The sequence below is a fragment of the Leiobunum rupestre genome, chromosome 8 (genome assembly GCF_980474605.1).
Source record: "Leiobunum rupestre chromosome 8, qqLeiRupe1.1.hap1, whole genome shotgun sequence".
NCBI classification, from domain to species: domain Eukaryota; kingdom Metazoa; phylum Arthropoda; class Arachnida; order Opiliones; family Sclerosomatidae; genus Leiobunum; species Leiobunum rupestre.
The window spans coordinates 28,059,692-28,084,156 of NC_143391.1; the positions used below are offsets into that span (position 1 = coordinate 28,059,692).

The 24,465-nt window shown below is 38.4% G+C and overlaps 1 protein-coding gene across 1 annotated transcript; it reads right to left on the reverse strand.

Moving 5' to 3' along the window:
• Window positions 1–10,734: 10,734 nt before the first annotated feature.
• LOC149932998 (uncharacterized) lies at window positions 10,735–11,881 on the reverse strand. The gene is made up of 3 exons (XM_090156656.1): window positions 11,800–11,881; window positions 10,995–11,729; window positions 10,735–10,911 (listed from the first exon to the last, which is right to left on the reverse strand). Exons 1-2 carry the CDS (start codon window positions 11,812–11,814, stop codon window positions 11,001–11,003), a joined length of 744 nt encoding a protein of 247 aa, XP_090012782.1. The 5' UTR covers window positions 11,815–11,881; the 3' UTR covers window positions 10,735–10,911; window positions 10,995–11,000.
• Between the last annotated feature and the right edge of the window lie 12,584 nt (window positions 11,882–24,465).

Here is a 24,465-nt window from a genome sequence, read left to right on the forward strand (position 1 = left end):
CGCTATTTTAATAACAAATCTCTTGGACTTTTTAGTTTGTAAATCTGCCGTATTTATGTTGTTCTGAAAGCTAGAACTTCCTACTTAAAACTGGGCTTTACTATAGGCGTCGTGCGTAGTTTAAACTTTGGTCAGAAGTATCGCCGCCTACCGACTGAGTTTTATATCGAATGTGTGAAAGCTGTCACTCTGTTCATTCAAAATTATCTTGATATAAAAGCTAAACGTCTCAGCTTATGAACATTCATATTCAAAAGTCATCTGATATAGTATCTATTTTCAACAAATAGTTGACTGGTAATAAAGTAGATGGCGCTATCTTTTCTAAGCCCGAAGCCTATAATTATAGAAATCTATAATAGTCCGTGAGCCAGGTGAAAATTCGACAATAAATTTTCTGACCAAACGAAAATATTATTTCTGTATACAGTAGTGTATCAGGAGTCAGAAACCGTTTGCCGGCGCCCTCTAGCGCCCAGCTGTTAAAAATGGCGCCCCATTAAAGATGGCGTGGGAAACATATCTTCAAACGGTCGTATCTTAGTCGCCTAATATTGCAGCTCAACGTGCAGTACCTTAAATTACAGATATTAATATATTCTTCAATTTATGTTTTGTACATATTTATCGTTAATAGATTAGTTTGTCTGTTAAATTCAAAAAACCACATTTTTACTCCGTTATACATCTACGTTTGGCTTCCCCAGTACTAAACAGCGCCACCTAGATTTTTATTAACGAATACAATGTATTCTGTATCTTATTATCTTTATTTTAAGGTATTTCACTAGTCGCTAGTGTACTTATTAGTGGTGCTACGATAATAAAAGTCAAAGGGGGATGGCAGAATGTCGCTCTATTGAAATGTGAAAAATAAAAAAATACACCCATTTTAGGAACGAAATTTTAAATATATTATATATTTTAAATTTATGAATATACAGTATATAATATTTAAAGTACAATCTAATTAGTCCTCATCGCTGTTGCATGAGTCACTGTCTTCATGACTTATGAAATCGACTTCAACATCATCCACCACGTTCGAACAGTTTGCCAATTTACACGCTGATGTACACTTCAGTCCGTTTAAAATGCATGTACATTCCGTTGGTTTACATATTCTGGAGCATTTGCAAGCCATAAGACTTAAAACCGTCTCTGGGGCTGGTAAACCTGTCATCCAATTTATTTCCAGATTTCCTTCTTCGTCACATATCCAACCATGGCCATTTGTCGGGTTAGGAATATCAGGAAAATTTTCAAGGCTTCGTTTCCAAATACCAGCTTGATAATTTGCTCGACGAGTGTGTTGCTGTAATGTATCTAGACAAGGTGGCAGCTGTCCCGATTCCAAGTTACCCTTTTTAGCTTTGAAGATTTGATATCGAAGTGTATTGACTTTTTTTATTTTTGTGTTACTACAATACACTTGACAAGTTAGCTCTTCTATTCCCGCTACTGTTTCTTCAGAAATGTTCCAGTTGTCTCCAAGACCAGTAACGACGGACCTTAGCTTCTCATTTTTGGAAATAATTTTGAGCGCTTTCAATTTCCCCTGACCAGCCATTGAACTTACGGTATCACATCCAGTAAAGCAATGTAAACCAAGTAGAGCTTCGCAAAGTTCATTTCCGATAGCGTTGGATATCTTTGTAATATCCACCATTCTCACGCGAGCCCGAGTTCCTCTTCTGATAAAAACATTTGATTTTATCTGAGAGGAGAAAGTGAGAAATAAAACCAGAACGTCGGTATCATCGGAAATGCATATTAAAGTTGAATAATTTTTGGAAGCGTGTTGAGCGTGTAAAAGAAGGCGTGTATCAGCTTCCTCGTGACTACATCCCAGTTCCTCGATCTCTTTTATATCGTGTTTTGTTATTTTAAGGCATTTGTCTAAGCATGTGACGTACATAACTACGTCTCCGAGCAATTCTCTTCGATTTTGATCTTTCCAGCTTTCCGTTAAAAATTTTATTAAATTGTTTTTGGTTTCGGTACATAACAAAAGGCGCCTCCAGTTTTTAATTTTGTGACTAGGTCGAATTTGGCTAAAGGACAAACTCTCCCCAGATCCTCTATTTACTCTCTCCGCGTTCTTAATAGAACGCTCTCTATAGACGTCGAATACTACGTCTATCCGTTTGCTGTTTTTAGCAACGTGAAGAATTTGTTTGAAAATGTGGTTGGACAGCTCTTCGAACGTATGGTTCTCCCCTTGAAGTTTCTGGATAAGGGCCATTGCATCAATTAGTGAAGCATTCGTTGAATGTATTACTTCAGCTGGAGCTACTTTGTCTTCTAGATACTTCCCCAGAGCAGCTTTGTTGGTCTTTTTGAGAGTGCCATCCGGATTTGCTAGAGTCCAGGGCAAAGGGCCCAATGGATGACTAAAAACTTCTTGCATATTAAGTTTTCGGTTATCAGCTATTAAAACCATATTTGCGAAAAGTCTATGGTCAGATTTAAGAACAATGTCTTTATTTTTTCCCTTAAAAATGTTCTTTTTCATCGAGCTGAATGTTTTTAAATTTAGCTTTTTGATGGGGTCGTGAAATCCGGTTCTGGTTTTCAATCGATTTTCCAAAAATAATTGGTAAGCTTCTTCGCCTTTTCTCCCAGCGGAAAGAAGGTCTTTAGAAACCTCACTCGTTGCTGCCGCACCAGTAGAAAGACTTACGATGTCGCATGCAACGCCGCCAAAAGGATTGGTCCAGTTACTCTCTAGTAACTCGACGATAGAAGAAACGTCTTCTTCATCCCTTTTTATTCGACTTTTTCCCAAATCTGGGTGAGATATTCCTGGTTCTTGTAGAGCGATTTGTTCTCTCAACTGTCTCAACGCATCTGCTCTGAATTCGGCAGTGAGGTAATAACGGGAAACTGTTCCAGGTTTGAGACTAAAACCTCGAGTTCCACCAGCAGTTTGAGTATCTTTATTAACTGTCTCTTCGGTAGCCTGGTCAATAGCGATTCGGGCAAACGGGTTGTTTGGCCGAAGCTGAACTGAAAATCCGCCGTCGTAAAAATGTTCAAACAATTCCGGAAACGTTTTATTGAACTGAGTCATTTGGCAGTAATAGACAGGTAAATAACGAGAATAGTTAGGTTTATCCATGGCAAATATCCATGGAATGATTTCTCGGATCGCGGATAGATGCAGATACCAATTACCTTCTCTGTCAGCCCGAAGGAGTCGTAGTAAAATGGCAACCATATCTACGTAGGTCATCCAGAATTTTGCCAGAGGGCCTCTCTCGTTTCGCAAGATACTAATAAATTCAATGAATTTATTAATAATTAATTCGCAGGACTCGTTTACTACTATAGACTCGTAGGTATTTGGAGATGGGTCCATCTGAAGTTCTTGGAATACATTCGTGGCTTCTTGCATTTTATCGGGTTGCTGACCTTCGTTTTCAAACCACACAACGAAAGCTTTCCAAGCTAGTCTCATTAACGCTTCAAAGGTAAGTTTATGAAAACGTACGGATCTGTTGTAATGTTTACCTTCCAGTACCTTAGTAATGGAGCCTTCAGCTATAACTCCAGATTCCACGGCCAGATCACGTAGTCCGGCATCACCAAACATTTTGCCAATCACAGACATAAAATTGCATATTGTATGAAAGTTTCCCATCATCAAAGTTACATCTTTAAACATTTCTTCGTTTATCCAAACTATTTCCGCCACTTTCGCATATAGCGCTTGGTCGCAGACCACGGCTATGCTCTTCAGATTCAAAGTAGATTTAATACGAAGACAGTAGCGCACGATTTCCTGAACTGTCGACATATCTGTTGCTGGGGCGTTGATTGTGGGCAAGTAGCCTACTGAATCAGCCGTCACTAACATTGATTTTCGAACTAAAATATTAAATCCAGTCCAAGAGCTTAGCTTTTGATCTGGCGAATTTGAATTTCTCGAGATAACCCAAATTAAATCTCGAAAGTAAGCTTGATTAGATGCGACAATTGTGCGCTCAGAATGATCGTTCGGGACTATAGGAGGAGGGCCTTTTCTTTTAGAAACTACGTAAGCTTCAAGAGGGTTATCGTAGAATGGAATAGTACGTTTCTTGTCTTTCTTACTTACATTGGTTATTGGCAACGAAGGATTGCACGTTAGAGATTGACGTTGAACAATTATTCCATTTACGCGGTGGGAAGTACCGGCTCCGCTCAAAACTTCTTCCTGACGATCAATGTTATCAAATGCTAATACTGTAGGAACATTGGGGTGTATTTTGTAGGAAAGCGGTACTAATTCTCTTTCGAAATTATCTAGCTTCTCGATACATAATGATGTATCTATTTCTTCTAGCCTTGAATAGGAACAAGAATGGCCAAGTCGATTGATTATTTTTAGCAACTCAACATTCCCTGTTAACGTTTTCACGACCCATGGAAGTAGAATATGCTTTGGCGTGTTTACCTGGCCGGAACTAACAGCGTAAATAATGTCTTGGGCTATCGACCAGGAGACCCTGTAGATACGATCCGAATACGTTAACTTTTTACCGCCAATCAAATTATTAAGAAAATCGGTAAGGTTTGTAGGTATATTTAAGTACTCCGAAGACAGTTCTTTGGGATGAGGAGGCCATTTTTGTTCTTGGACAGTATTTTTAATGTTTTCTCGAAGTGCTAAAGCTGCTCCGCGAGTTAAAGATAGCGATTCCTTCGCTTCCACTCTCGCTTCGTAATTTAACATTAAACGAACGTACGACTCTGAGAGCGAGTCAAGCGATAGACAGTCTTGTCGTACGTAAATTCTTCTGTTAACGTTAAAAAATATTATGGACTCTCCAAACTCAATTTCAATTTTTCGGCGCAGGTTATTCTTAGTCGAGTCAGATACTTCATGATCAGCTACTCCGTTATTACCCATAGATAATATAACCCTTTTGGTAAGGTCATGCAGAGAACAAATTGGTCTTCTTACGAATATTTCATGGCGTAGATCGTGAAACAGTTCCGCGAAAGCTTTGTTTTCAATACTTTTGTATCGATCTGCCTCTTCTGAATCCAGTTGAGCATCTTGATTTTTTGGTTTCCAGCTTGTATAGTATTTGTAACACGACTTATGATAGTGAGCTTCTGCAGCCACTATGTCTCGTGAGGTTATCGCTATTAGTCTTTCATCACATTGTTCTATTGCCGTCTTTCTGAGCGTTTGGTCTGCTCTTAAGTCTACAGACTGTATTAGCGGTTCTCGAGTGTTAGTCCCTTTAATATACTTCGACGTTTTATGACAAAATATGCAAACCTTTTCATAAACTCGAGAGTGTGATGGACCTTGCCTCGAAGAACGTCTCGAATCGTCAACTTCCGCCGAAGTTGATGGGTCTTGATTTAGTTTTTCGAATTTACCTAAAGTTATTTTAGACGTAAACTTGTTTCTGCAATTGCGATGGTAGTATATCTCGCTAAATAGCGTTGTGTCGTCATTAGCTAAGCGAAGGAGCGGTTCAAAGTTCCTAATCTTAGCCACACCACAAAGAGATTTCCATGACCGTTCGTCTTGAGGGCGGGTAAGCTCCTGTGAAGGCGATTCTATATTGCAAAGTACGCATGTTTCTCTGCGCTGTCCACTTTCTTTTCTATATTTTTTTAACATTATTAAACTTAACTTTTATTAAACATAATATTTATATTTCACAACAAAAGGTTTACTAAAATAATGACCCCAACCTTGACACATACTATGAGAGACTATCTGCGCGTGTAATAGTTTTTCAAAATAATATTAGTTTTGGCAAAAAGAGCTGCGAAACGAACCACGCCCTTTGAACTCCTTTTTGTCTCACCTCTCCGACCCCCCCCCCCCCCCTATAATTGTCGTAATTTTACGACTACACTCCTCAAATGTCCGATTGGTACTTGTCCAAACCTCCCTTAAAACTGTTTAACTTAGACCCGTCCGTATAGTTTTTCCGCCGTCTCTCTGGAAGGTTTCAGATGGCTTCTCTTTCGGGTCGCGAAAGCGAAATTCGGCCATCCCCCTTTGACTTTTATTATCGTAGCACCACTAATAAGTACACTAGCGACTAGTGAAATACCTTAAAATAAAGATAATTAGATACAGAATACATTGTATTCGTTAATAAAAATCTAGGTGGCGCTGTTTAGTACTGGGGAAGCCAAACGTAGATGTATAACGGAGTAAAAATTTGGTTTTTTGAATTTAACAGACAAACTAATCTATTAACGATAAATATGTACAAAACATAAATTGAAGAATATATTAATATCTGTAATTTAAGGTACTGCACGTTGAGCTGCAATATTAGGCGACTGAGATACGAACGTTTGAAGATATGTTTCCAACGCCATCTTTAATGGGGCGCCATTTTTAACAGCTGGGCGCTAGAGGGCGCCGGCAAACGGTTCCTGACTCCTGATACACTACTTTACACAGAAATTATATTTTCCTTTGGTCAGAAGATTTATTGTCGAATGGTCGATTTTAGGCACCTGGCTCACGGACTATAAGGGCACGGTCATTTTGGATAGTTTAATTTTAGTTTGTCTATTTCGGATTGTTCTAAAAACTAGTTAATATATGTGTCTGCACATTTAAACATTTCTAATGGTAGTGTTATGTCGCATTTGGTTGTGGCGTAGCTATAAATGACTTTTCAATTTCTATTGACTCGATCTCAGACTCTGTGGTCTTTCCAGGGCCGTAACCAGGGGGGGCACTCGGGCCGTGCCCTACCTGGAATTTTAAGTGCCCTACCTAGAATTTTGAGATGAAATTGAAATCTGAGGAAAGTGCCCTACCCAGATATTTTGTTGATCATTAAAGTTTTTCAGTAGAACGCATTTTTATTTTAATATTATAAAATTTAATTTTTTCGTTCAAAAAAATTAGCAATTAGCAATATAAATAAATAAATTAAAAAAAATATAAATAACTATAAATGTGAAATATTTGTCGAACCATCGCAACCATCATGGTCGCCTCCATGCGCTCGTTCCGAGTGCAAACTTGCAGTAAATCTAACACAAACGGGGCCCCCGTCACTCGTTACAGGCTCTGATCGACTGCCCATTGAGCATTAGACGACAGATTAAAACATTCTAATTTTCATCAATTTAAAAATATACATTGCGGAGCGCCTCGCTCGCTCATACTAAAAACAGTGCCCTACTAGTGCTCTACTCAAATTTTAAGGCTAGGTTACGGCGCTGGGTCTTTCTTTTAAACTATTGAGTTAAATTTGTTTACTTTTAGTGTAGTCACCCATGGCTTAACACTTCGAACGAAACAACTAATTAAATGTTTGGATATTACAAAAACAAATGAAAGTATATATACCTTTTTTTACGCTAATAATTAAAACATGTGATAAAATTAGTGCGGTCGACCCCAATTTACGGACCTTTACGGTTCGGTTGCACCAAGATTGAAAAATTCTGCTATTGTTATAAGAAGAGTATATAAACTTACGACGTTAGTACATAGCGTACATGATATACGCTAAATAAGTTATAGTTAAAATCAAGGTACAATATAAATACTTTTAAGAAAAAATATTTCGTAATTTAATCATGATTTATAATTTAGAAGCGAAAATAGAATATCAATTTACTTACTATTACAAAGGTTACAAGTGCTCGAGTAATGACGCGAACAGACGTTACTTTAACCACGGCCAACTTTGATCTCTCGCGCTACAGCGGCCATCTCATTCGTTGACGTTTCTGTGTTAACCTATGAGCAAAAGATGTGTATGACGTGAGCGCCCCTAGCGGCATATTATTTTTAGAATAGTTTTTACATTGAAGTAAATATAAAAACCGAGCGTGGCTGCGTGGCGCTGAACTCCTACACGTTATAGTACAGTTTATAGGGGGGAAAATCCTTGCTCGCGGAATTTCGAACAGCGCGTGATCAAAGTTGGCCGTGCTTTAACATGTCGCTAAAATCATTTCTCTGATGCTATTGTCTTCTCGACTTAGACTGGACTGACGACGGTATTTAATTAAAGCGTTTCTTTGGATTAAACTAACTCAATAACTCACTGAGTGAAACTTAATAACCGTGTTAGGTCAGCTAAGTTGCTTTGGCATGAGGAAAAATAAATACACCCTTGATTTAAGCTAATATAATATATATATTTATATAGTATTATTGACTAGAAGATTAAAAGGATTACAAATAAAGAGCTAAATAACAATGTAACATTTATTTTCGAATATTTTAAATTGAATTTTTTCTACATTTCGATTTAACAAATGTATTAATAACATCGTTATAGTCACACTTTTCCGTTTCAACTGATTCAATGTGTATTATTGCCAAATTGGCCAATCTTTCTTGCCCAGTAGAATTTCGTAAGTAAGTTTTAATTCTCTTTAGCGCAGAAAAAGAGCGTTACTGACAGCATATGTAACATAATTACTCATAAGTATGCTACTGGCTCTCTTTCTTCACTAACGGTTTGTTTCACAGACATTGCGTCATCTGTACCAAAGATAATCTAGATTCAGTAGGCTTGTAATTTCTATTTCTGTGAATGTAACCGACCACCTCTGAACCAGATGCGGCACAAATCGAAGATTTTACGATACAGCCGGACACGTGACTAAAACAAAAACTTTATCTTTCCGTTAAAAATGGTTTCACAGATAAAATATAGCTACAAGTACCTTTATAATTGGCCCCATTCTCTACATTTGTCACTCTTTAATATCTCTCCTATAGTTTACTAAAATAGTGTAGTTTTCTCACTTATTATTTGGTATATTTAAAGTCTGTCCTTTTCACTTTTTTCTCTAATTTGATTTTTTGAGGTACTAGGAACTAAGGTAGATATTTTTTTTTAATAAGAGGTTAGTCTATTGAATGAAAAATTGGAGATCAAAAGGGAAGATTGTTAAAAGTAGAGATCTGGTAATTATTACAAGACCCTCTGTGAAAAATAAAACAATTATTTTATTTTCAGACAAAACTTCTTCTGCAACTGTGGCTATTTGCAAACAGTCTTGGCTCCCATTTTTTTTGAAATTTAATATTAATAAATTAAACGATTTTATAGTTGACATGCTGGTTTTATTTGTTAGATACTAAGCAATTTAGAGAATAAACCTGTTATTTGAATAATAATAATAATGTAATATAATATATAATTCTAATATTACCTAAAAATATAAGTATATCATTACAAAATTCTAGTGAAACAATATCAAAATACAGTGCGAATAAATATTATTTAAAATCAACATATAAGCAATGATGGTAGAGAAAACCAACATTCCTCGAGTGAGGAGCCCGGCGGAAAAGTGTTCAGAACCGATTCTGCATTGCCTCCTTGTACGGCGATTGCGATTCTCTGTACTAGGTAATCGGTCGAACGCGGGTAACTTGACCGTGGAATTTACGGTAATTTCTTAAAGTGTACCTTAAAGGAAATAAATTATTTTTAAACGATTGCCCTCGCAATGCAAAGGACAACCGAACTCGAAATAAGAGCAATTTACCTTTGAGACCGTTGGAATTAGATATCGTAGCCGTGAACTCCACTCATCATAGTCTGATTGCTCTTGCCATTCACAATGCCATTGATTCGTTTGGACTCAATCATAATGGGGATAGTGATGATGGTTATTTCATCCTGGTTCCTGGTATGGACCGTTAGGCATCACTTGACGCCTTTATTCACCGGAATTTTGGGCTTTCCATCATCCATTTCTGCTTCCCGACGTCTTTTACAAGTACATTATACTTCGTCCACCTTGGTTCTCCAAAATAGAAGGCTTGTGGTAATGCATGACATCGTTGCTCGGTTTTCTGACGCGCGAGGATAGCGCTATACTGTATAGCTGGCACTGTTGTCAGGACCGTTCGAATCTTACAATGCCATAAATTAAAGTGGCTGGGATTCAATACGTAGGAAGTTGTGGAAAGTCCTTCAACCAATGGCTCCCTACAATCACAATTAGCCTTTACTACTTTTTATGGAATGGGTAAATCGAAAAACCTTGGGAAGGCCCTCTTGTTATGAGTTTTCACCCAGGGCCACAAGCTGGGATCAAACCCGGCTCCTCTTGTTGCGAGGCGAAAGTGCTAATGACTCCGTACATAGGCAACGACTCGATTGTCAGGTGTTTGGCGATGGTGAGTTTGGTGACGCTGGCCATCGAGCCGAGGCATAGCGACCTCTGAAAAAGCGCCGGCCGTACGTGGCCTGTCTACGGGTCCGATTTTCATAGGAAAGTGAACAAGTCGAATGGAAAATCTTTGACCTTGAAAGGACCCAAACCCAACCATCAATTTTATCTATTTAAAGGTCAATGGCGTTGTAAAGTCTACGCTATTCGAAGCCTAGAAATTACCCCAAATAAAACACTGGTCGGGTACTTCAACCAAAGATCCAATATCAAAAGGAGAAATCGATAGAAAAATAAATATCGTATCGAATTTTTTCATTTATAACTTTATGTTTTTAGCGACTATGGTTACATTATTTGGTTTCGAATAATTTGAGAAAATGATAAGCAGGCACCCCATCGAAAAGAACGTTTGCGTGTCATAGTACGACAATTTGTTACCACGAAAATACATTAAGTGTTGGTCACGTTTCGACGAAGCTAAGTTGGACGTATTCCGTAGCGAGTTGCATTTGTTATAATTTATGTGAGATCCGCATGAAGGAATAAAAACAGTTTCACTAAATTGATTTTTCAAAACAAATTTTTCTTTATTAGTCATGTGAGCGCGTTTCAACAAAAAATCCCGATGACGAGTTACAAGCGAAGTTCTATTTACAAAATACTCTTTCAGTGTATACAGGAAATTGGAGATTTCTCAAAGCTAGCGCATTGTGTTGCGCAGATTGAGCTAAAACCTCCGGGAAACTGGCCTTTGAAATAGGTGACGCCAGTTCAGATACGTCTTTTCTGGAATAAGAACTATTTAGTTCGTGTTAACAGATTTTAAAATTTTATAATAATTGGAGTTTAGCTCACATAGAAGTACTCACAACGAGTTACCACCATCCGCCGTCTCCACCAGCAGCCGGTCCGGCGTTGAAGCCACCACCGCCGATGCTTTTTCCACCTCCAGACGAGAAGCCGCCACCGTGGCCGCCTGAGAATCCTCCACCACTGTGGCCACCCGAAGAGAATCCACCACCACCGTGATCCGCGGACACCGTTCCGAGACTGACTCCGATGAGAGTAACAGCACCCTTGCCTCCACCTTGGCCGCCGCCCGAAGAGAATCCACCACCGTGGCCACCCGAAGAGAATCCACCACCGTGGCCACCCGAAGAGAAACCACCTCCACCGTGACCAAATCCGGAGGAGAATCCGCTCTTTCCACCCGATGCGAAGCCACCTGAGCTGAAACCGCCGGAGCTGAAACCTCCGCCGTGTCCAGAACTCAAACCCTTTTGCGCTCTTCCGGCGGATAGTTGAACTGGAATGGCTAAGACGGTGATTCCGTTTCCACCACCTCCATGGCCGCCTCCGCTAGAGAAACCACCTCCGTGGCCACCTGAAGAGAAACCACCGCCGCCACCGCCGTGCCCAAATCCCGACGAGAAACCGCTCTTTCCACCCGAGGCGAGTCCACCTCCGAAACCACCCGAACTGAAACCTCCGGAGCTAAATCCTCCACCTCCTCCGCCACTGGCCCACGGATCTGGCGCGGTAGCTGAGGCTTGCAGATCGACGGTGGCCAGGGCCACCACGAACAAAGAACTGAGTGCTAAGAACTGAAAATGAAACATATCAGACGTCAAAAAAGACCGTCGAATTTAGTACGTTATTCCGTAGAATGCTCACCTTAAAAGATAACATGATTGTTTAAGGAGGGATGAAGGTGCAGTGATGACCAAGTGGGCTTCCGACCGTCCGTTTTATACCCCGAAATGGGTACCTCCCCCCCCCCGAAAATCCACGCCCCTTATATACAAGTTAATGCGTTTTGAGTGTCACAGACTCGATCCGACCGAAATTGAAAGTTTGAGGTCCCCTTATCCTCCCCGAAAACGCGAGTTTTTTATAAGTACTATAAAAAAAGATAACACAAAAAAATGCAATACGCACCCGGACATACCAGGTTTGAAACGGCGAGAAAGTTGAAGGAAGATTGGGTCGGCCAATAATAAAGCAGGTTAAGGATCCCCCGTTCTAATTTCATAGACGACCAGGTGCGGCGAAATAGAAAGCCCAAAAACAAAATAAAACCACCCCGGAATAAGACTAAAGCTTCAATTTTAATCCGTGGATTATAAAGAAGAAAATATCTTTCGTTGTGGGGGGAGTCGAAGATGCTACTTAGGACGCTAAAAGTTTACAAGGATAAAGATGGCCCACGGGAGAGGCCCCAAAAATTCAAGGATTTTCTCTCATCTCGCGATTCAAAGCCCATCTTTTAAAATTATCGCGGCTCTACAAAAGTAACAGACGAGGAAATGTTTGTGGTAGTAGCCACCGAACGAAATTACCGCAACTTGTATTTTTCACCAAGATTCAAACCTTGTTTCGTGTTATGATAAAGCGTTTATTTTTCCATATACCGAACACGCTTTAGAGATTATATCAGAATCTCAAGCGCACGAAATTTTAACTCTAATTTTAGACGAATCAGCTTATCGAAATATTTGGATTTATATCATAAACGCGTTTTATAAATATTAAAGTTTTCCCAATATGAATCTCGCGTATAAAATAACGGTTATTCGAAAATACACAATAATATTTAAAATAATTGATGATAAACCGATGATAGAGTCTCAAAGAAACCAAATTAGATTAATTTAAATTTTATGAAAATATCTCTTTTCTTCTTCCTGGATTATAATTGTTAACAAACAATCGTTTGATCGATTCAGTAGAGTCACGAGGAAATAACGACGGTCCTATTGTGTTGCCCTAATTGGAGATTCGATTATTATCCAAATATAATACAAATTCTGACTGATAGAAATTTCACAAAATGGATTATAAAAATAAACGTTTGATATTTATCGTCTATTATATTTAGTTCCTTATTTCGAGAATGGAAAAAAATATAAAGTCGCATTTCAAAACCAAATTAAATATATTATAGATTTAACGTGACGTAACCAGGCTTTTGAAGCATAGGCGCCATCTTTACTGAAGATTTCGTGAAACCAAGAATGGATTTATTTATTGTTAAGCTGTTAAATATGCTAAGACTATCCACGGCCACCATGCTCGTATTTTGTACGTCACCCGCGTGTGTTTCAACTTCGACAATGGTATCTGATCTGAATTCTAAGCCGATTTGATTGATATTTAAGGGGAGGGATCATATAATAGGTCTATTTGATTGACATTAAGGGGAGGAGCATATACTAGGCTGATTTGATTGATTTTAAGGGGAGGAGCGTATAATAGGCCAATTTGATTGACTTTTAAGGGAAGGAGCGTATACTAGGCTGATTTGATTGATTTTAAGGGGAGGAGCGTATAATAGTCCGATTTGATTGATTTTTAAGGGGAGGAGCATATACTAGGCTGATTTGATTGACTTTTAAGGGGAGGAGCATATACTAGGCTGATTTGATTGACTTTTAATTGGAGGAGCGTATACTAGGCCGATTTGATTGCTTTTAAGGGGAGGAGCGTATAATAGGCCGATTTGATTGGCGTTTAAGGGAAGGAGCATATACTAGGCTGATTTGATTGACTTTTAAGGGAAGGAGCCTATACTAGGCTGATTTGATTGACTTTTAAGGGAAGGAGCGTATACTAGGCCGATTTGATTGACTTTTAAGGGGAGGAGCGTATAATAGGCCGATTTGATTGGCGTTTAAGGGAAGGAGCGTATACTAGGCTGATTTGATTGGCGTTTAAGGGAAGGAGCATATACTAGGCTGATTTGATTGACTTTTAAGGGAAGGAGCGTATACTAGGCCGATTTGATTGAATTTTAAGGGAAGGAGCGTATAATAGGCCGATTTGATTGGCGTTTAAGGGAAGGAGCATATACTAGGCTGATTTGATTGACTTTTAAGGGAAGGAGCGTATACTAGGCCGATTTGATTGACTTTTAAGGGGAGGAGCGTATAATAGGCCGATTTGATTGGCGTTTAAGGGAAGGAGCATATACTAGGCTGATTTGATTGACTTTTAAGGGAAGGAGCGTATACTAGGCCGATTTGATTGGCGTTTAAGGGAAGGAGCATATACTAGGCTGATTTGATTGACTTTTAAGGGAAGGAGCGTATACTAGGCCGATTTGATTGACTTTTAAGGGGAGGAGCGTATAATAGGCCGATTTGATTGGCGTTTAAGGGAAGGAGCGTATACTAGGCTGATTTGATTGGCGTTTAAGGGAAGGAGCATATACTAGGCTGATTTGATTGACTTTTAAGGGAAGGAGCGTATACTAGGCCGATTTGATTGAATTTTAAGGGAAGGAGCGTATAATAGGCCGATTTGATTGGCGTTTAAGGGAAGGAGCATATACTAGGCTGATTTGATTGACTTTTAAGGGAAGGAGCGTATACTAGGCCGATTTGATTGACTTTTAAGGGGAGGAGCGTATAATAGGCCGATTTGATTGGCGTTTAAGGGAAGGAGCATATACTAGGCTGATTTGATTGACTTTTAAGGGAAGGAGCGTATACTAGGCCGATTTGATTGGCGTTTAAGGGAAGGAGCATATACTAGGCTGATTTGATTGACTTTTAAGGGAAGGAGCGTATACTAGGCCGATTTGATTGACTTTTAAGGGGAGGAGCGTATAATAGGCCGATTTGATTGGCGTTTAAGGGAAGGAGCATATCCTAGGCTGATTTGATTGACTTTTAAGGGAAGGAGCGTATACTAGGCCGATTTGATTGACTTTTAAGGGGAGGAGCGTACAATAGGCCGATTTGATTGGCGTTTAAGGGAAGGAGCATATACTAGGCTGATTTGATTGACTTTTAAGGGAAGGAGCGTATACTAGGCCGATTTTATTGGCGTTTAAGGGAAGGAGCATATACTAGGCTGATTTGATTGACTTTTAAGGGAAGGAGCGTATACTAGGCCGATTTGATTGGCGTTTAAGGGAAGGAGCGTATACTAGGCCGATTTGATTGGCGTTTAAGGGGAGGAGCGTAGCGTATAATAGGCCGATTTTATTGGCGTTTAAGGGAAGGAGCGTATACTAGGCCGATTTGATTGGCGATTAAGGGAAGGAGCATATACTAGGCTGATTTGATTGACTTTTAAGGGAAGGAGCGTATACTAGGCCGATTTGATTGGCGTTTAAGGGGAGGAGCGTATACTAGGCCGATTTGATTGGCGTTTAAGGGGAGGAGCGTGTAATAGGCCGATTTGATTGGCGTTTAAGGGAAGGAGCGTATACTAGGCCGATTTGATTGGCGTTTAAGGGAAGGAGCATATACTAGGCTGATTTGATTGACTTTTAAGGGAAGGAGCGTATACTAGGCCGATTTGATTGGCGTTTAAGGGAAGGAGCGTATACTAGGCTGATTTGATTGACTTTTAAGGGGAGGAGCGTATACTAGGCCGATTTGATTGGCGTTTAAGGGAAGGAGCGTATACTAGGCTGATTTGATTGACTTTTAAGGGGAGGAGCGTATAATAGGCCGATTTGATTGGCTTTTAAGGGGAGAAGCATATACTAGGCTGATTTGATTGACTTTTAAGGGGAGGAGCATACTGATTGACCACGAGGTGAATTTGGAGAAAGACATAAATATGTTCATTCTCCCTAAGTATAAATAAGTACATTCTTGGTGAAAGCTAATAAAATGTCAAACGATAAAAAGAAAACCTTTTCCTTTTTTCTCGCTTGCGATAGGTCTGTCTCTCTGTCAGGAAAAGCGAACCGAATTTAATTTATCTTGCATTTAAAAATAATAAAAAAGCAGAAAGACAGGAGTCCCTTTTTCTTGGTTCGTCTTCGGAGGGAGTCTCCCGACTCACCATCTGTTTATCCACCAAAGGTCACCCAAAGGTTAAGCCTTGTCTTCTTAAAGAGAAAGCATTGATACTGCTTTTTTATTTTTAAAACAAACGGTTATACGAAAATTCTAACGGAATCGCGTTTGATTTTATTGTTAAAGGCTGTGCGTACAAAACACAAAGAAAGATATTTATGCGATAACAATGTTTCTGATTCAGTGAATATCCGAATTCAATGGAGGTTAAGATTTTTATAAATGCAAAATACATCCTAGAATATCGAGCACTTTCAAAGCAATTCTTAAAGGGCCACTTCAGTGTCTGAAAGTTGTGGGTGAAAACTGCACAGGCCAATCCTCTTCCGAAACTCGTGATAGCATATTCATATATCATATTCTTGGATTTTTCGCATTGAGTTGGGAATAAATAGAGGTACAACTAAATCTGGCTGGCGCGGGACCAATTTCGTTCAATAAGGAGACTTTATCAACTCTATCTTTCTACCGTGGCGGCATCTGTCTCTAGTGGTGGCAACTATATTGCAATTGAATTTTTTCGCGAATCGGATGCGAAATTGAAATGTATGACTACTCGTAACAAACAAACCTTTGAAGTTGTTTAAAAATAATTTTATTCTGTCAACACGATCCTTTTTAACTCAAGTTACGGTGAGTTAGCTAATAATTATTTATTTTTAGCCATATAACTTTACAAAATATAGATGACGCTACCGCCTAATTATAAAGATGAATTTCGTACAGTCTTATCAGAACAGGTCCCGCGTAACCATGGCAACCGAAATCGTAATTCTAGCAGTATTATTCCCAATTCAATGATTTTTCGCCAGCCCTTTATTTATAAAACCATGACTTTATTCATATTCAACCATGAACAGTATAGGTTAATATTATTATTATTATTATTATTATTATTATTATATACCTGGTACCATCATTATTTAAAAAAGGCGGAACTTTCTGTCGATTTACGTCACAACGACTATTTAAACGAGCCAATCGGAGGTGAAAGGAAATGACTCGAAAAATCCCTCTCGCGCTCTGGAGTTACAGTGAGGCAATTTGGCGTTTTGCGTTTCGTTTTTAGACTCCCTAAGTTTTACATTAATTATGTTTTAAAAAGTGCTTTTCTACCAATATGACTAGTTCAAAAGTTAATCTTTGGAAAGCCATTCAAAAATGAAACGTTTAATTTAGGAATTATCGTTTGAATTGATGAAAAAATGTGTCATATATGAGGCTTCTTTTAAGAATATTTTAAAGGTGAATTTAACGTCAGGTAGAATGAGTCCACTAGGATAAAGCTGAACCTATTTAAAGGTTCCATGAAATGACAGACATTGCAATGATTTTATATAATTATTATTATTACTAAATCAGTTGGCAATCCCTAATCTAAATAAATAAACTTTACCACAACTACAACTTCCACTACACTGAGAGAAAAACTGTAGAATTTACAGAAATATTTTACAGCACCCTTTCTGTATCTTTTTTAATACAGTGCTGTACTGTTGAAATTACTATATTCAAGAAATATTTACAGTACAAATTACAGGATGTTTTTAGGTATTTAAAATGCAGGGGCTTCATGTAGTATTTATCGTTGAATTGTAATATATACATACATTTTCAGTACATATTACTCTTTGTTTATAGTAAAAATTAGAGGTTTGTTTCAGATATTTGTAATAAAGGACAGCCATGTAGTTTCTATGGTAGTAATGTTATATATGTACATATTTGTTCAATACATATTACTATGTATTTACAGTAAAAAATTAAGACGTTTTAAGGTATTTAAAATACAGGTAGTGCCTGTAGTTATTGTGCTTGAAGTTGAATTGCTACCAAACAGTAATAAATCAAATATATAATATTTCCTGGCTATATTCACGCAGTTTTTAAATGTAAATTACGTAAAATTTACAGGCGTGTTAGAAATTTTAATAATTATTTCAGTTGTATACATTACAATTATTCTGGTTGAAAATTTTACTACGAGGTATTTGTATAAATTACAGGAATCTCAAGTAAAAGATATTTACGAAACTTTCTGTAAAAAATACAGAAAATTCCTGGCTACTGTGCGTCCCGGAGTTCTATGTAATTTCTACGCAATATTTTTATCTCAGTGTAGAGTATCCACTAACACTCGACTTTCGTACGATATTCTGTTGTTTATTTCTCAAAATAATAATAAAACATTTACGAGAAAGTAAATAAATAAATAAATAAGGGGAGACGTGACTGTCCGGCCCCCACCACGAGAGAATCAACTTGCATCTGGGCCCTGGAGGAAGTGAGATGAGAGACTTGATCCAGAAAATCGCTTTCTCTTTCTCGGATACAGACTCCCTAAAAATACATCCCGCGTTTTGCGAAAAGATGAAAAAGAAAGGGGTATATATACCGCGATAAATATAAGTGGACTATTCGTAAAAAAAGAGGGAATTAACATAAATCGTTTCAGCACGAATTCTACCCTCAGTTTTAGCATCCGTCTTTTCTTTACACGCGCAGATAGAAAAGATAAACTATACGTTCGCTTTGTGTGTCGTGGAATTTGATTCCTCGCATTTGATAAATAAAAAACAACAACAATAATTTTAATAAATAAAATGAATCTTTTTATACTATTCGATTTCGCTTCAGCGCCGGTCAAGCTGGTATTTTAGGTGAACCGTTAGGGTAAAAATAAAAGTTTAAATATATAGAGTGGTAATTATGTCAGAGGAGGGTAAAATCCTAAACTGTATTTAAAGGAAGAAGAAACTAAATTATTAGCTGATCCAAATGTTTTCCCCAACTCATCTGCATTTGTTTATTTATTTTCCAAAATAAATTACCAATTTAAATTTCGTTTTCTTATCACAGATATATACGGGATATATACGTTGTTGGTCTTTTTTACCTCTTCGACGTTGCTCAATATATTTTGGGCTGTTTGACTAATACGTTTTAAAATATTCAAAACTAATGATAATCAAGTTTTTTTTTTAAAAAGAAAAGGTTTTAGTACAACTAAATATACGAGTATTTTTAGTGAAGTAAATTATATACAATTAAAATAACCACATTTTAAATTCTTGAAAATATAACGAAATGTGTAACTATGCTTAGTAAAGTAATTTATATACTATATAATAAGGGATAAATATAGTTCCGCGGATAATATGGGAGCAGCGCACAGTTTACCTAGTGATTTCCAGAAGAAAAACCACGCTCCTGCGCCTTACGTCATGCAATTGTTACCCCATTATCATCTTTAGGCGGGGAGATACTACATATTCCTTGTTAGCCAGAATTCATATATTTATATACTCTTTCTGGCCGAAAGAGTATATAAATATATAGAAAGTTTCTGCGTTGAGTTTGCAAGTTATATGATGTTATAAAAGTGGACAAATATTTGGAAATTTAACTTCAATTTGACCATAAATCGAAAGTCGATTAAAAGTGGGTCTTCTTGAAGAAGATATGTCTTATCGTTTCCACGTTTCTTTGTAGATAATTTTATCTTGTTGTTAATGGCTTTAATTTTATCAGATTTCTTTTTTTTTGTCTATTAAAAACAGTAATATATTCAAACTCTTTTATTATTATTTTAATAACAAATTGATTAGTAAATGTAGAGTCCATTTTCAGTACTAGGCCTAGGCGTAACTTTTAAAAATAACTGTGACCTGACCTCTACTAGCAATTTTCATTTATTTTCCGGTTGGAAGTGACGTGTAAGTGACGTTTCACTGACGTAGGGGGACCGACGTTAAACAAGTTGGGTAAGCGTAATGAATTTATAGAAAGAACTATTCGCTCTTACTCTGTTGATAAAATCTTTTTCATAATGGTTGTAAACACAAATTGAGAATATTTCAGGTGGGGACAAACGCAGCTCCCCTAGTAGAAAAATTAGGAGGGAACATTGTCCCCCTGGTTGCTACGCCGCTGACGGTTATAGTAAGTGTAGGGAACTGTTGGCTAGCTCACGTGGCATGAAGGGCTTGCCACCACCCTCCAACGAAATTTAACCCGGACACTTGAATTAATGGTATTAAAAGTCGCAAGATGACCTAGGCCTAGCTGATTATTATTATCATTATTAAAACCTCTGATATTATGGAATAGAAAAACCGAAGTACTCTGATGAAAACTCTAGTAACAGACGCCGAGAGAACTTGCTTTAAAATTAACATTGACCTCACAATAAAATATTTGAATTTGAATTTGAATTTTCTAACCACTCCGCCACCCCGCCATACGCGAAACACTATTATTAAAATTATTAATTTTGTTACAGACATTTTCTTCGTTATAAACAAAAATGCTAAGGAAAATTATTATATAAAATATTATTATTGTATTAATTAATTTAATTTTCAACTAGTGTATTATTATTTTTGGCTTATAACTAAAAGAATGTCTTTAGCAAAATTGATATTCTCAATTTTCATAGTGATTCCGTTTACGCACTGAATACTTTATTAGCTCCTAAATTTGCTAAATGAAGTACGAACATGTATTAAGTATATTCTGACAGCAGAGAGTAAAGTTCACACACGAACAAAAGTTTTTGACCAACTTTGTTTGCCAAAGCTTAACATTTTCTTTCACACGATCCACGAAAGGTTGCCGATGTTTTAGAACTTAACTGACCAAGGAAAACATTTTTGAAAAACATTGTTGGTCAACACGGGTTTTTCTCAAAATGTTTAAACCATAATTTTCACACATCCTTATAATTACACAAAACTAAATTAAATGTTATTAATATGAAAAACCTTTTTTAATATAAATTGACATATTTTGTAGTCAAAAACTATGCACATCCACAAAGTTGAGCAAAAATGTTGGTTCGTGTGAATAAACCTAAAATAATTTATCCGTTCATACGGATTTAACGTGTATTTTCGGCTTTTGCGTAAGACTCGTCTAAGGTTTAATAAACCCGATTTTATAGTTTCGATATACGAAATGGCGTATTACTATTTGAAATGCTGAATCGACTCTTCCTCTTTCTGAGAATATAATTTGAAACTTATATTTATTGTCTTTAAATTTAGGACACTGTTAGACTAGGGTTTATGTCATTTTTTATACATCATCGTACTAGGGTTCAGAAAAGCTTTTTTATTTTATTATACGAAATTTGTGAACACGATATATTTAAAGGAAAAAGTATTGCAGATCGAAAGGTTAAAATTTTTAGATTCTTCATTTTGATTTTGAGTTTTCGCCATGACGTCTAAAAGATTGGAAACTACTTAAATTTTCTTCACCGGTGAAGATATAAATTAAGTTGGTTTAAATAGGCTTAAATGGTGAAAAATAAAGGCGTTAATTTAACAAAAATAATTTTTTATTTCGTTGTGAAACACTGTACAAAAACTATGTATATTTTTTTGTTATTTTCGTTCTATATACAAGTAAAAATAATTTTTTTTTATAACAAAAAGAGCGACCGCGTAGGAAGAAGTTCAAAGTAGATTTTCCTCAAATATAAATTGGAAGAATGGCTCCTTTCGCAGCAGATTTGAGAATTTTTCGTCGTTGGTTGGTAAAGAATGTTCCGCTCCTCGAGGTAGCCACACCTTTCACCAACTCAATAATATCATACAGTAACACTTAGGATTTGCAATCACACTTGGTAAACGAAAGACGCTAATTTCGTGGGAAACGGATTGAGTGGATGGTTTCCTTTACCACCATCCACCGCCACCGCCGCCGCCGATGGACTTTCCGCCACCGAATCCGCCACCTCCAAATCCACCACCATGGCCGCCGCCACCGAATCCACCGCCGCCAAATCCTCCCTTTCCGCCGAATCCGCCGCCGCCAAATCCTCCTCCGTGGCCACCGCCGAATCCACCTCCTCCGAAGCCTCCTTTGCCACCGCCGCCGATTTGACCGACATTGGTCAAGCTCAAGCCGACAACGTGAACGTTTCCGCCAGAAAGTCCACCTCCTTTTCCACCGCCGAACCCACCTCCACCGAATCCACCTCCGCCAAATCCACCTCCGCCGAAACCTCCCTTTCCACCGATGCTTCCGCCGCCAAATCCGCCACCGTGGCCACCGCCGCCAAAACCACCTGTGTAGCTTCCGAATGACTTTCCGCCGCTTAGTCCTCCGCCGTGGCCGCCTCCGCCAAATCCACCTCCGCCAAAACCTCCTTTTCCGCCACCGAAGCTTCCTCCGCCAAAACCTCCTTTTCCACCACCGAAGCTTCCTCCGCCGAAGCCTCCTCCGCCGAATCCGCCTCCTCCGAAGCCTCCTTTTCCACCACCGAGGCCTCCTCCGCCGAATCCGCCTCCTCCGGAGCTGACTTTAACGGGAATAGCGATGAGAGCGACTTTTCCGCCGCCTCCACCTCCTCCCTTTCCGCCGAATCCGCCGCCGCCGAATCCACCTCCTCCGAATCCACCTCCTCCGAAGCCACCTCCTCCGTGGCCGAAACCTCCGCCACCTCCGCTAGACCACGGACCACCACCTCCTCCTCCGCTGATCCAAGGCCCGGAGCCCGTGGCGGCAGCGATCAAGTCATCGCCTTTCTTCGGGACGACTTTGGTGGCTGCGCAAGCCACGACGAGCGACGCAAAAGCTAGAAACTACGGAAAACAAAAAAGAAGGTTCATAAGTACCTCGTAACAATCGCTAAAAAAGCGACGATTTGACGCCAATTCGGGAGTCTAAAGAGAGCCGAGTTATATCAATCGAGAGTAAAAATCCAAAACACGGTTTCTCTTTGGCATCCCGAAGAAACCATCCAAATATCTCGAAAGTGTCGAGGAAGAATCGCTACCTTGAAAGGTAGCATGGTGTATCACTTGCGAGCTGAATCTTCTCAGCTTGAGAAACGATTTGTTTCTGTGGTTTCTTACCGCCGATTCCACTCCTTTTATACACAATTCGACCAGAACACAAAGAAAGGATTCCGGGGGGAGGGAGGCTTGGTGGACCACGACTCCCCCCCCCCCCTTCGAGAAAGGGGGAGTCAAACGTCTCCTACAGCACGCGGCTTTGACGGAATCCACTTTTGATAATACTGTAGGTAGCTTACTAGAGAGAGAGCAACCCTTATTAGCTTAGTAACCAATCCCCCTTTTCCCTATTTTATATTTATTCTTCCTCGAGAAGCCAGTTTGGTCGGTTACCATCCGCGATTCGATTCAGGCAGACTTCACTCCACCGTCGCCTTCGAACGAAACAGTCAGGTACGAATAATCGTAAAAATATACGAGATAAACGCCCCCACTCGTCGTTTAATTCAAACTATATCTTACTGGCGAATAGCGATGAAATATTCCCCGAATCAAATTAAAACTAAAAATATCCCTCTCTCATTCAAGTCCTACTTTCCCAGCAACGGGTGAGAACAACGAGATAAGGCTCTCGAAGAAATTTCATTGGTCACGATGCTGACCGAGGGGGCCCGTGCAATAGGTCATTAGAGCAGCGGATAGAAAGTAATCAAACAAAGAAAACGCGTGGTCGATAGTTGACGGATTAAAAAAATTGTGATCAGGATAAGCCCAGATTAAGAGTTCTCGGATGGAACCCTTTGTTTTGGTAGTTATTAAAATTGAAATGAGGAGGCAGGTTTTGACAATGTCCCAAAGCTATTGCTAAAACAGAGGAAACGTTACACGACGTAGCGAAAAAACCCACTATATCTATTTCCAGATTAATTAAAATACCCCTAAGGCTGCTACGAAATTACTGATAATCTTCGACAACAAAGAAGAGTGTCTTCCGTTCCAGAAATATGATATTTATGAAATAACCGGATTGGTTTTTAAACTTAAAAATATTTTACACAAAAAAACACCCACGAGTTAATTGATTAATAGGGTAATTTGCTGACATTGGGGTTATGGATTACTCGTCATTAAAAATATACGAAAAAATTGTAAAAAGTAACATTAAAGATAAGAAAAAACGTCAGAAAACACATTAAGATTTTCCTTTTAAATATAGTTTTTGAAGGGTTAAAAGAGATGCGAAGGGAAATTACGTAAAGAACGTGCCATGAATCCTTAAAAAAAGAACTTCACGACAAGAAGAAAAAAAAACAGATTTATAGTTTCTCTTTCGGGAGTAATATAAGAACGTATAAAAAATGATGATTCCGCCTCTGGTGAAACTGAAATATATACATCGATCGAGGACGGTATTTCATTTCCATCATATAGCCTCAAACGAACGCAGACTTAACCCTACCCGATGCGTTTGACCTACACTGACAATTAAAATATAGAGAGAAAGTGTACCTTGTAAGGCGGGGAAGTCTTATCAGCCGCGTATACTGAATAGTAATTAACGGGAAATAGATGGTGCGAGGCGCTAAGGGTCCCTCCAGAAAATCTTCACTTCCGTTTCAGCTATTCCGCAATGTAAGCCAATATTAATAAATATAAAACTAAATATATTTAATTTCAATTTTTATTTTTATTTTTTCGAACTCAAATATCAATTAGAATAATATTCTAATTCAAATGCGTTCAAAGGACTCGCCCCTACTTAATGTAAAGTTAGCGGTCTAAAT